A 14,629-nucleotide genomic window follows, 5' to 3' on the forward strand; every position below is an offset into this window, starting at 1 on the left:
GAATGTTGTGATTTGAATCAAGATTTGAAGATCTAATACTACTTTTTCTTTCAAGGTAACTGCAATACATTCTTCACAATTTTTGCAGGTTTGAAATGTTACACATAGTGTGCTAAGAGACTCTCAATTTAAAAATAACAGTAAACCAAATAAAGTGAAATAATTTTTAATTCCCTTTTTAAATGTGCATTTGAATTTCATACAGATCTGTAAGGCACTCTTCATTGGTAAAGAAAATTAAACATTCTTTTCCAAATAAACAGTTACAAGGCAATGGTACGTGCATAAAATATAAACTTATCTGTAACTGATAAGCAATGAAATATGAATGTTCAGATTTTGAATGCTTTTCTATGTAATGTCACTTCTGTATCATGACTCTATTCAGAGTAAATATTGGCACTGTAAATGATTTCTCGTTGGGGTTAGGGGTTGTATTCTCTTCATATCCCAGTAAAAAATAAACTCTTTAATAAATAAATATATAAAATAAATATATGCTATCTGGAGATGTATAAATAGGTCCATCCTGGAGAAAAGTCCCAGCTCTGACTACGATGTATTGACATCTAACGTCCATCACTAAAGCGGAGCCAGTAAAACTTCATATACAGTTCTCAGGATTTATTACTATTTTACAGTACATTTCTTTCTGTTTCTTCCTGCCGTTGTGTCATTCATAGGATGTAGGCAGTTCTTTGCTAATCTACAGACCACAGATAATCCAGACAAAATTTCCAAGAGTTTGTTATTTTTAAAAAAGTCACACTTCCCTCTGGTTACTGGCTACCAAACAAATCACAAGTTTCAAGGAGGTTGGTCCACTCTCAGCTTTAAGGTTTTGTCTCCTAAATCCAAAGGTTAGAGAACACAGGCTTGCCTTCACAAAGTAGCTTCTTTGCATCCAACATCCTAGACCTCTGCAGGTTCCTCATGCTTGCATTGCCAGGAAAGCAGGGGCAGCAGCTCCAGTTTGGGTCTTTTCCAAAGCTGCTTCCTTCTTCAGCTGTATCCTAACACATCTTTATACAGTTCTGGAACTCTTTCAGGATCCACAGGCCGGGGCAAGAAATGTGTGAATTTCTGGTGTCTTTTGGACCTTGTCCCATCTCTGGGAGTACCATCTTTGTTAAGTGCTACAAAGTATCGCCGCCCTGAATCTTCATGTTTGTACACATTGGATGAGTAAGTGTTGTACCAGTTTTCCTCAAACTGTTCCCTGAAGATGCATTCAGAAGTTAGTTTCTCCTGCAGGAAGAAAGAGCAAAGAAAAATAAGTTAAGCTGTCACTAGATATCTGAAGACATGAAAAAATATATGATAAAAATAAAATGTTTAAGGCTTTGTGTAGCCTTACTGTTCATTTAACTGTCAACAAACCAAATGCAAGGAGATTATGTGGACCTGACATCAAGTTTGGAAACCTAGACCTGTAAGTATACAATTTTAGATTTAAACATGAGTTAGATAACACTCACTTAAGAAAGCATTACTTATTTATTATTTAATTAAAATTCATCAGACTTCCAGGAACTATATTATGTAGAGTTCTGTCTCACTACTGTTCTAGAAATGAGATTTGGTGGAGGGACTCGGGTGCACTATAACATATCAGGAAGGTATTTCCATATGTTCTTTGTGGTGTGCATCACTTCTCACATTTTCAACTGGAATAACCACAACCAAAGTGGAGAAATAGAATATTTTCTCTCAAGATGTTTTAAAACCTGAAAGGAATAGAGTAGGACTGACAGTATTGTAAAAATCTACTTTGTTGAAGTTATTTAACAGATGCAAATCAACTGTCATGAGTACAAGCTTATTTTCATTCTTAAACACAAATATTCCAGTTGGGATCTAAGATACTGCCAGTACTCTTGCACCATTCAGATTTTTCAAATAACAGTGGTACTTCTTTGTGACATATGCTATTATGCTCTTTTCCCCAGCATTTGCAACAATGCTTTCATGTTATAAACTTGGTACCTGGAAGCACCACCTGCTGATTTTTAAAGGAGCATTAAACTATACATAAAGTAAGCCAGGTATTATACTAATTGTCGTTTATTTGTTCAAACTATCCTTCTAACTTTTTTCCAGTTGCATTTTATGTTTTTGATGAGAGAGTATGCACTATGATACATTTACAGAATTCATAAAATAAAATTAGGTAGTACATAATGTAAATGTTGTTCCAATAACTGATTTAATTTACCTATTTTTGTCATTATTTAAAAGGAATATCTCTTTTCAGTTCTCTTCATCTAGGATAGAGAAACTTTTCCCATCGAATCTTCAGTATCCAAAGATACTGTATACTTCAAAAATATACTACACATTTGAACAGGAAAAAATGTTAGTGTTTTGAAAGCTGAGATGCTAGTTTCTTGAGGAGTTTGCATAGTGTTAAGAAGTGAATCAAAACCTCAAGATGTATGAGCTGACATGGATGTGATACTTACAGAGCCATAGAGTTCTCCTTTCTCATTCATTCCAAGGTAAAGGCCACTGTCCACGCCTCTAATACTGACCAGTCCCACTGCCACACTGATGAATTCAAGGATACCTGGAAGAAAAAAAAAGGATTGTTTTAATTCATTTCGTAAGCACACATACATACCGTCCAAAAACACAATTGAAAACAAGAAAATGTACATACTATAATAAGTGTGGTCTACTTTCTCTGAAATTTCAAATACTATATGGAAATGCACTCAACATTCACAGGAAAGCAGTTCGAGAAACCTCATCTAGGAACATGAATCCTACATTATTTTAGAAACTTTTTTTAATGTTGAATATGAAAGGATTTTATTCAGCACAAGGCTAAAGCCATCAGTACTCTGCTGTTGGAATCTAGAATGATTGTACACTATTTGCTAAACTGCCTATTCAAACACTGGAAGATAGGATTGAATTACCTGAAATCATACTTTACTTCTATAGAGTTATCTTAAAAAAACACATCCATTATTAGATCATTTGAATGGAAATCAAAGTACAGATGGGAATTTCATATCTACCCACAGAAAAAAAAAAAAGTATTTGCCAAACATCTTATCTAGCATATGGGCCCACACCTCTTGATACAACTTGCTGTCTTCAGTACAGGCTTTTTAAGTATATGAAATGTGCTGCTTTTTTTTTGCTACTGTTTGGATTACAACATTATTTATATTACATTTGCCCAAAAATGTAATATATATTAATAAAATAAAGTATTTGAGAGATGAGGTACTATTTGAAGCCTGAATTTGGCAAGGGTAAGCCAACATACTTAACCAATTGATATGCACAGATTACAGTATATACAAAACATGAAAGAAAGGGAACGTGTGAACTGGCTTTTTGGAAGTTGTTAACAATGTAAACAAAGCCTCAAAAAGAAGTTGTGCTAGAATCATGCCTAAGATTTTGCTGTTCAGCAATTAAACCACAAAACATTAAAAAAAGATCTGAATCTAAGGTAAGTAGTTTTAAATAAGGCATTTGATTATGACTTTTTGTCTACTTACTATTTACAATTTCAGGACAATTTTCACTCTCAGACAAATGGACTGTCCAGACTATGCAATAATTTAAAATGTTTTGAATTTTAATTCAACTTTGGCAGGTTTCTTAGTTATATTAAAAAACACAAGAAAATAATAAATCCTTTGCAAAGAGTAAGCATTAAAAACTCTTATCACACATAAATCATCCTAGTTTTTCACTTGCTAAAGCAAGAAGTCCCATAAAGGAGGTGGAGGTATTTTGTCTTTCTGATATCACTTTCAAAGCCACCCTTTTCCAAAACTATAATAAGCAGGTGATACAACCCACAAAGAAACCAGATCAGACAAACTTACTGAGAATAGCAGTAGAATAAAGGTAGTACAATACTAAAAAGCCCAGTAAATGTTAGATCTGGGGCTAACTTGATTTTCCTTTTAAAGCAAAGATTTACTTCATGTTTACAAGCTGTAGGAAAACTTCCTTCTGAGAAGATCTGTTTGACTACCGTTTTTCTACTTCTTAGAAAATCGATGTGTTATAAAAGCAATTAAGAGCCATTTCAGCAGATTGTTTTGACTATGGGGAGGATGATAGGAAACTCTTTAATCACCTTTTTAGGACTGCTAAGTCAATACACACCAAAAGTCACGTGTAGTTGACAAAAGGAGGTTTGTTCAGATGTCCAGCTTCTACAACTAATATTTAGGTTTTACTCTCATATCTCAGGAAACGTTTACTTTTGAGGGTTGTCTTCACCTCTTTTGGGTTTATTGACAGAGAAACCTGACTGGGAAACATTTTAAGCATTTGAGCAAAGAGGCATTTTAGGCTCCTCAGCTTCAACGCTCCGTCCTGAGAAGCAGAGCAGTCTGATGCAGCCTAAGTATCAGCATGCCCAGGTCCGTGACCTATACTATTCTACAAAGACTCAAGAAGCTCGACACCTATAGCGAATAGAAAAAGGATCGGCCTGACTCGCGACTTTTCCCACTCCACTAAACCTGCAAGCACATGCATGTGCTTATAGATCCCAGCATAGGCTGAGCAAAGCATACACGCCCATCTCCTGGCTCTCATGGGATGTGCAACCCTCCCTCGCTACCTTGCCCTTGTGCAGACCCCATGGGCTAATGCCAAAGGGTGAAGCCGGTACTGAGGGCTCATCCACCTGCCTCAGCATCACCAGTATCACACCTCTCTCCCAAGAGCACGACTGCTCACGTCCAGATACACAGAGACTCATTTACACGCAGACACAAACACACAAACCAGCACCCGCACAGACACGCACCCGCGCGTGGTAGCGCGCACACACACGCACACGCGGGGGCCATATCGCCTACCGAAGAGACTGTGGTCCTGGCGGGTGCCGCGCACGCTGCCGTCGGGCAGGATCTGCAGGTGGAAGCCGGTGCGGCAGTACAGCTGCCGCCGCCGCAGGATGCCCTGCAAGTGCGCCAGGTCCGCCGCCGCCGCCGCCGCTGCCGCGCCGCCGCGGGCCGCCCGCTCCGCCGGGGCGCGCCGGTCCCCGAGCAGCGCCGGGCGCTCCCCGGCGGGCGGCAGCAAGAAGTGGGCACCCACCGGCTGCCCCAGGCCGTCCAGGCCGCCCAGGAAGCCGCCCACCTCGGCCAGCGGAGCCATGGGGGCGCGGGGCGAGCGGGCTAGGGCGCGGCGGCGGCGGAGAGCGGCTGCCGGCCTCTCCCGGTGGGCATGTGGGGGTGCGCCGCGGAGCCCCAAGCATGGGGAGCCGGCAGGGCCGAGCGGAGCCGAGCCGTGCTGAGCTGAGCCAAGCTAAGCCAAGCCGAGCTGAGCCGAGCTGGTGCGAGCCAGGCAGCGGGGTGCTGTTCATACGCCCCGCGCGCGTGTATATATGTACGGCGGTCCCCTGACATATGCTAATGAAGGCGCTGCGGGGAGGCCGCGTTTGAAATTGTAAACCGGCTCCAACTCCGCTCGCACCTTCCTCTGATCTGCGCTGACGGCGGGGAGGGGGCTCCGGGCGCGCCCCCGGCGCGCAGCCGGGCACTGACGGGCGCGCACACGCGCGGCGCGGGCGCGGCCCCGGCGCGGAGCGGGCAGCGGGGGGCGGGCGGGAGCGGGTCCCGGGCGGGAGCTGGCGGAGCATTACGTGGACAGGTGCAAGGAGAGGCAGGAGGGAAGAAGGAGAAAGGGCGTTACCTGAGGGTTAGACCTGCCCAGACACACATGAAAGAAAAAAAACAAAGATCTGACAGTTTTACTCCTTGTTTCTAAAACGCTAATAAAATGTACATGCATTACCCTTCCCTTTTATCACTTCAACTACAAGGACGGGGATTTCTAAAGAAATTGGCATAGTCAAGGAAGGTGTTTTCCCCTTTGCAAATTCTGCCTCACATTTCATTTATCATTAATGTGACATGAAACTGATCTATAGCATTTGGGTATTGACAAGAGGTCTTAAAAACATAAATGGGCAACTCATTGCTTGCAATAAATATTTTCAAAACTTGCCGAGAAAAAGAAAGAAAGATTGAGAGGTGGCTCATCTAATCCATCTTCTTTGGGGTTTTGCATTGGGCCCATGGCCAAAGTCTGGGAACATCACAAATTAGCAATATCATCTACTGAAAGTTCCCTGCTGTCTTTCCACAGCCTTTTGAAACAGTTTGGCACTTTGCTGTCCTGTTCGAGATGAGCATATGCTTTTTTTTCATCCCCAAATCAGAATAGTTCATGCATGTAAATGCATTGGTGGAACACATGCTCATTCATTATCAGCAATAGTAAAACAAAGTTATATTAAATCTAAGAGCTTAACTTTTGCTACCTTTCCTGGTTTTTCTGTAAGGTCTAATGAATTTTAGGGCTGAAACGACATGACCCATCTTAGCATTTAAGAACGCAATGCAGTTCCTTGCCTATGTTAAAACACGGTATTAGAGTATAAAATGCAAAGATCTTTCATAGTTAATTCTTTCAAAAGTTCAAGAGAATCACTTGGCAGTTTAAGGTTTCATTTAAACAAAAAAGTTGCAGAGAATCATGAGAGATTAGTTCTCCCGTCTTGCTTCGTGGTCTTTTCAGTCACAGTCTAAATCTGAGAGATCAAATGGATTTGATTGCTTACCTTTATTTGCTACGGAGAGTATAGGGCTAATTAATTGGCAGGTGCTTTAAAGCAGGTAATGCTACACCTTTTCATCACTGCAGTCCTAAGTACTGCCCCTGTGTGCACCTGAATTATAAAAAGGCTGCTTTAAAGCAAGTGATTTACTGTGGAAGGATTTAAAACTGAAAAAATTAATGCTAAATACAATGATCAGATAAATCACCTCAGAAGAGAGCACAGGCAGACCTGCTCTGAAGGCAGTTACAGATAGATGTTATATTATTTTACCTTTTAGATAACAGGAGCCTGTCATGTGGTGGGACCCAAAAATCCACCATAATCGAGATTTCAAAGCACATCTGTGTAAACATTATCACATCAGTGTAAAACATCAACCAATGAGCTTTCTCTTTGAAGCAAATCTACTTAATTGTAGTGCTAAATCAAAGAAATAGATCAAAGCTGAATAATCTATATGGCACCTATTTCTCAAGTAGCCTGTACACTGATTACTCAAATATACCTAAAACGTTTGAAACACACATCAAGTATTTTTATTGACATGACTGGCAGGTCAAGATGAAACTGCTCATCACAGCTGCTGAGTTGCAGCACATGCACTAGGATGGTACAGCTGAATGGAGGAGGTATATTCTTCTCAGCCTAAAGATGCTCCTGTACAGGTACTGTTCCTGGGTCCAAGAAGAACCTTCGAGTCCTACAAATAGTATAGGGGTTTTCTGGTCAGATGGCACCACTGTCTCCAGTAGAGAAGGATGGCTTTTTTAAAAAAAAAAAAAATCTTCAGCCATCACACACTGAAAGACCCTTATGGTTAAATCTTTCCTGTTATATAATGGAAACATTTAAAGTAGAGTGGAATACACAACATCGATCTTTTCCGAGTGGAGTCTTTAATGTCTGGGCACTAAACCGGTTATGCTGTTCTATAAAGTACCAGAAAAGAAACAAAAAGATAAGATTTTTTGTGTGTGTTTGCACTAGTCATGTGACAGGAAAAGATAACACTAAAGATTTTTTTTTTGCACCTTCTGAGACTCTACCATGGGAAGTTAAATAATTTGGAAGAGAGTTTTTACAAGAGTACATAATTCAACTTAAAGTATACAGTACAATCTAATCAATTCTACATATACTTCCTAGAGACGGCACTTTCAATGTCATTGAACAAATACATATGTGGTTGAGTTTTTATTTCCACAGCAAGTAGTTCTGGCTTCTAAAGACAATATAATTACTGTATATTTACCAAGAATAGCATGTTGTCATAAGCAAAATCTGGTGCCTACAAAGGGAGTGGACAAAGCAAGGGATTGCAATCTTTCACAGATAGTCTATAGATAGATAGATAGATAGATAGATAGATAGAAAGAGAGAGATATCTATGTATCTATAAAGATCCTGGTTGGTATAAAACTGTATGTCCTGCAATTTATTGCACCTTTATTAATTTTAGAACTCCCTTACAACACTGCTGTGCCAGCTGTAAATTTTTAATGACATAATAAAATACTGGGAGGGTTCATGAATACATGAGAAAGAAAACACTTGGCAGAACAAAAACCATGAAATATAACATAAAGGGGTATGTCCAGCTACAGATACCTGGGTATCACGGTCAGTTCAAGATTCTTCCTTGATTTGGACAAGAAAACATGGTTGGCTGCTTTCAACAAGGCAAGCAGAACATGCAGAAGTTGCAAGTGCCTTTCTGAGCACTGCAAGTCTGAGTGAAACAAGGTGTATTTTTGTGCAGAATTTACTAGAAAGAACAGAACCTTTTCCAAGGCTCCGTGTACAAATCAGGTCATAGTCTGATGATCAAAAGCTTTTAAAATGCAATACACGCAGATTTAAAAAACATTCACAACTTTCTCTTCCGAACAGATACAGTTGCAGGTATGTATGCATACATGTATATATATCTACCTATTCGCAAAAACTCAAATGAGAGAAAAACTATGCTGAAAAAAATTCTTTTCCTATGGAAAGCAAGTTCTGCATTTCTTACACCTTCATTTCTTTTATTTCTTTACATTAAGTCAGAAATTCATAGGGCTTTTTAGGATTCTTGATTTTTTTTGTCCATGTTTTCACGGACACACATGAATAAACTCCTGTATAAGCAGAATACGATGGAGAAGCTAAGCAGCAAGCACACATTTACATGGTTACATCCAGTGAGAATAGATCATTTCCATATATCAACATTCAAATGCCTCCTTTGGCAGCTTTTTTATTAGTTCTCTAAGTGAATCATTGGATTAAAACCACCTTGATTTATTTAAATTACATGCTTTCTGAATCTGTGCATATAAGATGTGCAGGCAGCTTATGTTTTTTGACTTGCTGCACAAATAAATTTTGCTCTTGTTCCTGAGCAAACAGCTCACCAGGGAAGTTCTGACTAATATATCCAGGTGTAAGTAGCTGCAGATGTGTATTGGATTTTTTGAAGTGAAAAAAATTTAGCCTAAAGGTGTTATTGAAAAGTCATTAAAATGTGTCTTACCAATTTCAGGGAAACAATGTGAACAGGGAGATAAATCATGGTTCACATACACAGTTTACATGATTGATGAGCTCCTAATAGCTTTACTTTGGGACACTACATTGACCAAAAGTGGTTTCTTTCCCAGCCAAACAGAAAAGTAGGCTATTTGAAAAAGGTAATGGTATTGGTGAATGATGTCTCCTAATGAGGCAGCTAGAACTGAAAAGATTCAAGACCCATTCTACAGAATTTTACAGACTAGATGGTTAGTCATATAACTGCAGGAAAAGTACTCGAGTTTCAGTCATATTAAGCATCTGAAACTATTATTGCCTTGACACCTACATATTGGCTTTTAGTCATTTAGTACACAGATATAACTCAGATTTGGAGATGACTTTTGACTGGGAATCATACATACAACATACTGTAAAATAAAGCTTAGATAAAAAAATTAAAAAAAAGTTTTTGACAGATGGGAATAATTACTTGAGGGATGAATTTGCTTACAGTATTCTAAAATATTGAAAGAAATGCAGTAAACCTATCATTGAGCCCAGATACCTGCCTTTCCAGCTGTAGCTCTGAGGAAATTCAACCATGGCCATGCTTAGAGTTGCATAATCTGACAGACTGTCTGTTGACAAACACGGCCACACTTTTCCCTTGATACAGTATCACTGTGTCACTGAAATGTTTTTTAGAATATGAAAATGCACAAGAGTGTCTTAAAGCTATTGAAATGAGTTATGGTTTGTGTATTTTCCAAAATCCTTTTCATACCAATATACAAAGCCATCAAAGATTTAGGGGGGGGGGGGGGGGGGAAGGATAATAGGCTGAAACTTGGGAAAAAAGTTATGTACAAAAGAAAAAGATTGAGGCTCTACCTGGCCATTGCAAAAAAATGCCATACAGTGTGCTGTGTCTTGAAGTGTTTGTTTGCAGTTTATGAAGTTTCAAGGAAACCTAGGTGGTGATGCAGGTTGCACCATGGAAGAATGGCCTAATATGAAATGCCTGACGAAGTGTATCGCCCATCAGCACCAGGTAGGGACAAAAGACCACGCTCATCTTTCACCACTGGTCTTTATCTACTGCTTGGTAATGCTAAGGAGGCTACCTGAGGAGAGGCTGCCGACATGGCAAAGATACATCTGTGTCGTGCGGCACACTCCCTTGGGAGCACGGCCCTGGAATCACGCGGTCAGGCTCTAGAGCACGTTACCGGGGACCCACGGCACACGCGCCAGCTCTGCCCGCAGTCGCGGCAGTTCCCACGCATCCCCTTTCCCAGGCACTTTGGCTTGAACTGGGCGGATCCAGGGTCGTGCCCGTTCTTCGTGTTTGGTCTGACCACCTCGTATCTCCACTAACTTGGCGGCGGCCCGCCAGTGGCACCGCACATCCCGCCGCGGACTGCTGCCTATCCCTGGAGCCGGCAGCCGGATCCCGGCGCGGTGCCCGCGGGGCGCCCGGTGGCGCGGGCGGGGCGGGGCCTGCCGGGGCCGCTCGGTTCCCCTCCCCTTCTCCGCTTCTCGCGAGGCTTCTGCCGGCACCGGGGGCTCGGAGCGCCCGGCGCTGGGGCGGAGGGGGCCATGGCCGCCCTGCGCTCCCTCCTGCGGTGGCGCCGCCGCCTGGGGCCCGCACCCGGCGCTCCGCCGGCGCGGCGGCTGTGGGGCGGCGGCGGGGTCGGGCCGGCGGGGCCGCGGCGGTGGCGGCGGGAGCTGGGCTTGGCGGCAGCGGGGGCGGCTCTCGCCGGGTACGCGGGGTACCGCCTGTCCGAGCGCCGGTGGGAGCCCTCCCGGGAGCCGGCAGGGGCCCGGGCGCTGCTCCCTATCCCCGTGGCGGCCGCTGCCAAGGAGACGGTAGGTGTGTGCGCGTCCTTTCGCAGCGGGACCGTGTCTGCCGGGGGCGGCCGGCCGGGGGGGCGCTTCCCGGGCTGTGGCGCAGAGGTGACCCTGCGTGGGGCCGGCCCGGGGCCAGGAGGCGAGGCAGGGCCCCGGGAGGAGCTGTGACCCCTCGGGAGACACGGGCTGTCAGCGGAGCGCGGCGGGTAGCGGGCACTGACGCGCCTTGGCTGCGCCTCGTCTCTGGTGCTGTCCGAACCTTTCTTTAATAGAGAGTGCCGGTTTGCAAGTAGAGCAGCTCAAAACCTGAGTTCAGCTTCTTTATACTTAGGACAGTTATCGATTTAGTATAAAATTTCCTGTAGAGCGAAAGGTTTACGCAGAGCTGCGTACAAAGTGACAACACTATGACAAATAACGCTTCAGCTGAACTAGTTCAGAGAAAACACAGGTTGAGTAACCAGGGGTGACAAGAAACAGTTGGACTTTACCTGGAAAATGAAGTCATAGGGAGATACTCCGCACCGTGACATGCGTAACATGTGGTAATGATAGGGGTGGGGTTTTTTTTCATTTAAAAATGTCGAGAGCTATGATTAGGCAGTTTGTCAGTATGGGATCTGATAAGACTGGAAATCAGTGGTGCAAATGGCCTGCTTTCTGTATACCAAGTTTATTTTAAACTGTCTTTGGGAGCAGGATCTGCATTTTTGCAGCAGAGGCCTTGGTCTTAAGAATGAATGTTATCAGCCCTTTTGCCCTGTGTCATTAGCTGAAATGCAGATTCTGTCGGCAGCATCCTTTATGAAGGGAAGTTGAGCCAGGTGTTTTTGATTATTCATGTACTTGTTTCTTGAGTGTGTTACTGTGGCATAGAAGACTGAAGACAAATTCCTCCAGGTTTTCATACTGTTTTGATTTGACAGAACTTAACACTGTTTTACTTTTTAATTCTCAGTCTTTTTTCAGGGGAAATATGGCTCCTGCACCCTAGAAAAGTCAATTCATTTAGTCGGATGTATAATTATGAATTTTCAGATACATCACTGTAAAAGGACTGAGGTTGCAAATTTAGAATTAAGGTTATATTTTAATTCATGTAAAATTAAAAAATATGTAAAATGTATTTTCTATGTATACATGGGCTATTTTTTTGAAGACAAACACAGTTTTAAGGACAAACACCATGGTCCTATGTGGAAAACAGCTGTGAAACTTTTGGTCTGAGGTAGTGGGTTCCTGTGGTTTTTTTTTAGTGACTCTCGTGCTGCAAAAGGCTTGTATGGCAGTGGGGAAAGACCATAGTTTGAAAGCAGATCTAGATGGTGAACTACCAAGAGTAGTTTGACCATGAGCTCTGTCTGTGATCCGTTTATAATTGCCTTCTAGACCTATGATGAGCACCAACTCTCTCACTACAGATTTCTGAAACATCTCCAGAGATGGAAAAAAGGATGTGAATACTGTTCAAATTGCATTGAATGGTATTCATGATAGTGACAATAACTTTTTTAATTCCTAATTTTAAGGGCTGAGCTTGCAACCTTAATAGAGTTTAACAGTGTAAAAAGCATAATAATGTTGGAAGTAGAAAATTCTGTTGTGAAAAATCATTAAAGTGTCAATGTTATTAGGATCAAGGCTGGAGCTCTTGGATATACTGCAGAGTGTGTTTAGACTAATGGCTAGAGGATGATAATCTGCAGCTTCTGTATAGAAGAGTTTGATGGAACTGTGGTGCATGTTTTGTTAGGAGATTTTTACAATTCTGTCAAGTACTGACCAACAACGAATGATGAGGGTCAAGTATCTTGGGATTCTTTCTAGCTGCTTTTGGATGTTTCTTCTTTATTCCTGATGCATAAAGTCTGACACTGTTTTCTGGGGCTTTAGAGGTTTGTCCTTCCCCCACTTTCCCATTTCCCTAGTTCCCCCATCTCATTTCCCATCTCAGTCTGCGTTTCATTACACCAAAGCAAATAATGCAACAGCTTTTCTTTTTCTCCTCTATCCAAGCCACACTTTTCTGTTTCATCCTAATATTTCCACTTGTGTGTTTCTTCCTTATTCTTCCCTCTAGCAGCGTGCTTTTCCCAAATGCATTTGCTTAGACCACTGGAAGCAAGAAGTAGCTGGTATCTCTGCTGTCAGTGTCTTGGTAGAGAGATCTACAGCAGCTAGCTGGTGAAAGCAGTTACACTGTTGGTTTCTTGCATCACCCCTGGGGGACAGAATAACCTCTAAAAAAAAAACCTCAGTCCTGACACTAAAGTGACCAGCCCCTGCAAGACCTGAAATCCTTTAAATCTTTAAAACATAGACAGCCATAATGTATAGACTTGTATAAACATAGACTTGTCAGAGAGTCTTAAAAATTTTTAAGTGTTCTAATGTGGGAAAAAGGAATCTATCTCCTCCCACAGTTTTTTGTGTTCATTCAAAAAAAATTGTTCTGAAACAGCAACTGAGAATGGATAATTTCATTTTTAATGGTTAACACAAAGTAAGTTTATAACTGAAAACAGTATCACAAAAAGTGATATTCAGTAAAAAAGTAAAATATTTAGATACTCAGAGTGTTTGCAAGGATTCAAGATAGCTGCAGCTGTTTCATCTATAACACTGGGGTTTAACCTTGGCTAGGAGGCACCACACAGCCACTTGCTGACCCTCCCACAGTGGGATGGCAGGGAGAGCTGGTAGAGTAAAAGTGAGAAAACTAATGCGTTCAGATAAAGACATTTAACAGGCAGAGCAAAGCCACACAAGCAAACCAAAATAAGGAATTCATTCACTGCTTCCCATGGGCAGGAAGGTGTTCGGCCATCCCCAGGAAAACAGGGCTCCATTACACATAATGGTGACTTGAGAAGACAAATGCCATCACTCCGAATGTGTGTGTGTCCATTTCCTCTTTCTTCCCCAAAGCTTTTATTACTGAGCACAATTATATTGTATGGAATCCTTCTTTGGTGAGTTGGGGTCAGCTATCCCAGCTGTGTCCCCTCCCAGCTTCTTGTGCCTCCCCAGTTATCTTGCTGGTGGGACAGTGTGAGAAGCAGAATGAGCCTTGACAATGTGCCAGTGCTGCTCAGCAATAGCTGAGATATCTCTATGTTATCTACACTGTTTTGGTCACAAATCCAAAACATAACACCATACCAACTACTGTAAAGAAAGCCAAACTAAGTACAATATCTAGTCTTGAATTCCCATGTGTCTCTCTTGTTTCTTCAGAAGAATTTCTGTAAAAGTTTAATAAGTGAAATGGCCTTGTTTCATCTAGGCAGCTCCAGCAGACAGCAGAACAGTTTTCTGATACCACCAAATACTAAAAAATGACAGTTAACCTAGTTTACATCTTGACTGTCAAAGAACAACTTTCTTTTCTGGCAGGTCACCTGCTTCCAGGTAGTTTTCATATGGCTTGTGAAAGTATTTTGAGAGTTTACTGGTCCCAGTTAGTATCACTACGGTTGACTTTTCATGAGATTCTGTTACTGAGTCGAAATAATGCTTGGCAGTAGTGATGGCATATTTAATATAAGATTATCATATATATCTTGCTAGTTAGTTGCTTTGTCCTACTGCTGTCATCTAGGATTTATGGAACAAGTAAATTTTAAAGGGGCTTTTAGATTCCAAGAGTAATAGTGATGATTACACAGATGTTGATGG

The 14,629-nt window shown here is 41.9% G+C and overlaps 2 protein-coding genes across 4 annotated transcripts in view; one reads left to right on the forward strand and one right to left on the reverse strand.

The window, feature by feature from the left end:
* Window positions 1–212: 212 nt before the first annotated feature.
* On the reverse strand, window positions 213–5,136 carry FGF20 (fibroblast growth factor 20). Its single transcript, XM_051790363.1, has 3 exons — window positions 4,839–5,136; window positions 2,463–2,566; window positions 213–1,248 (listed from the first exon to the last, which is right to left on the reverse strand). Exons 1-3 carry the CDS (start codon window positions 5,134–5,136, stop codon window positions 1,003–1,005), a joined length of 648 nt encoding a protein of 215 aa, XP_051646323.1. The 3' UTR covers window positions 213–1,002.
* A 5,542-nt stretch (window positions 5,137–10,678) lies between these two features.
* Window positions 10,679–14,629, forward strand: part of MICU3 (mitochondrial calcium uptake family member 3) — a 53,811-nt gene continuing 49,860 nt past the window's right edge. For 2 of the 3 annotated variants that reach the window (XM_051790335.1, XM_051790334.1), the window contains exon 1: window positions 10,679–10,969. In XM_051790335.1, coding sequence (XP_051646295.1) covers window positions 10,700–10,969 — 270 coding nt within the window. In that variant the 5' untranslated portion in view covers window positions 10,679–10,699. The remainder of the gene's footprint in view (window positions 10,970–14,629) is intronic. The other variant, XM_051790333.1, reaches the window with a different exon arrangement.

This window comes from Manacus candei, unplaced genomic scaffold (genome assembly GCF_025592945.1).
Source record: "Manacus candei isolate 608988 ecotype Guabito, Panama unplaced genomic scaffold, ASM2559294v1 h1tg000028l, whole genome shotgun sequence".
Classification (NCBI taxonomy): domain Eukaryota; kingdom Metazoa; phylum Chordata; class Aves; order Passeriformes; family Pipridae; genus Manacus; species Manacus candei.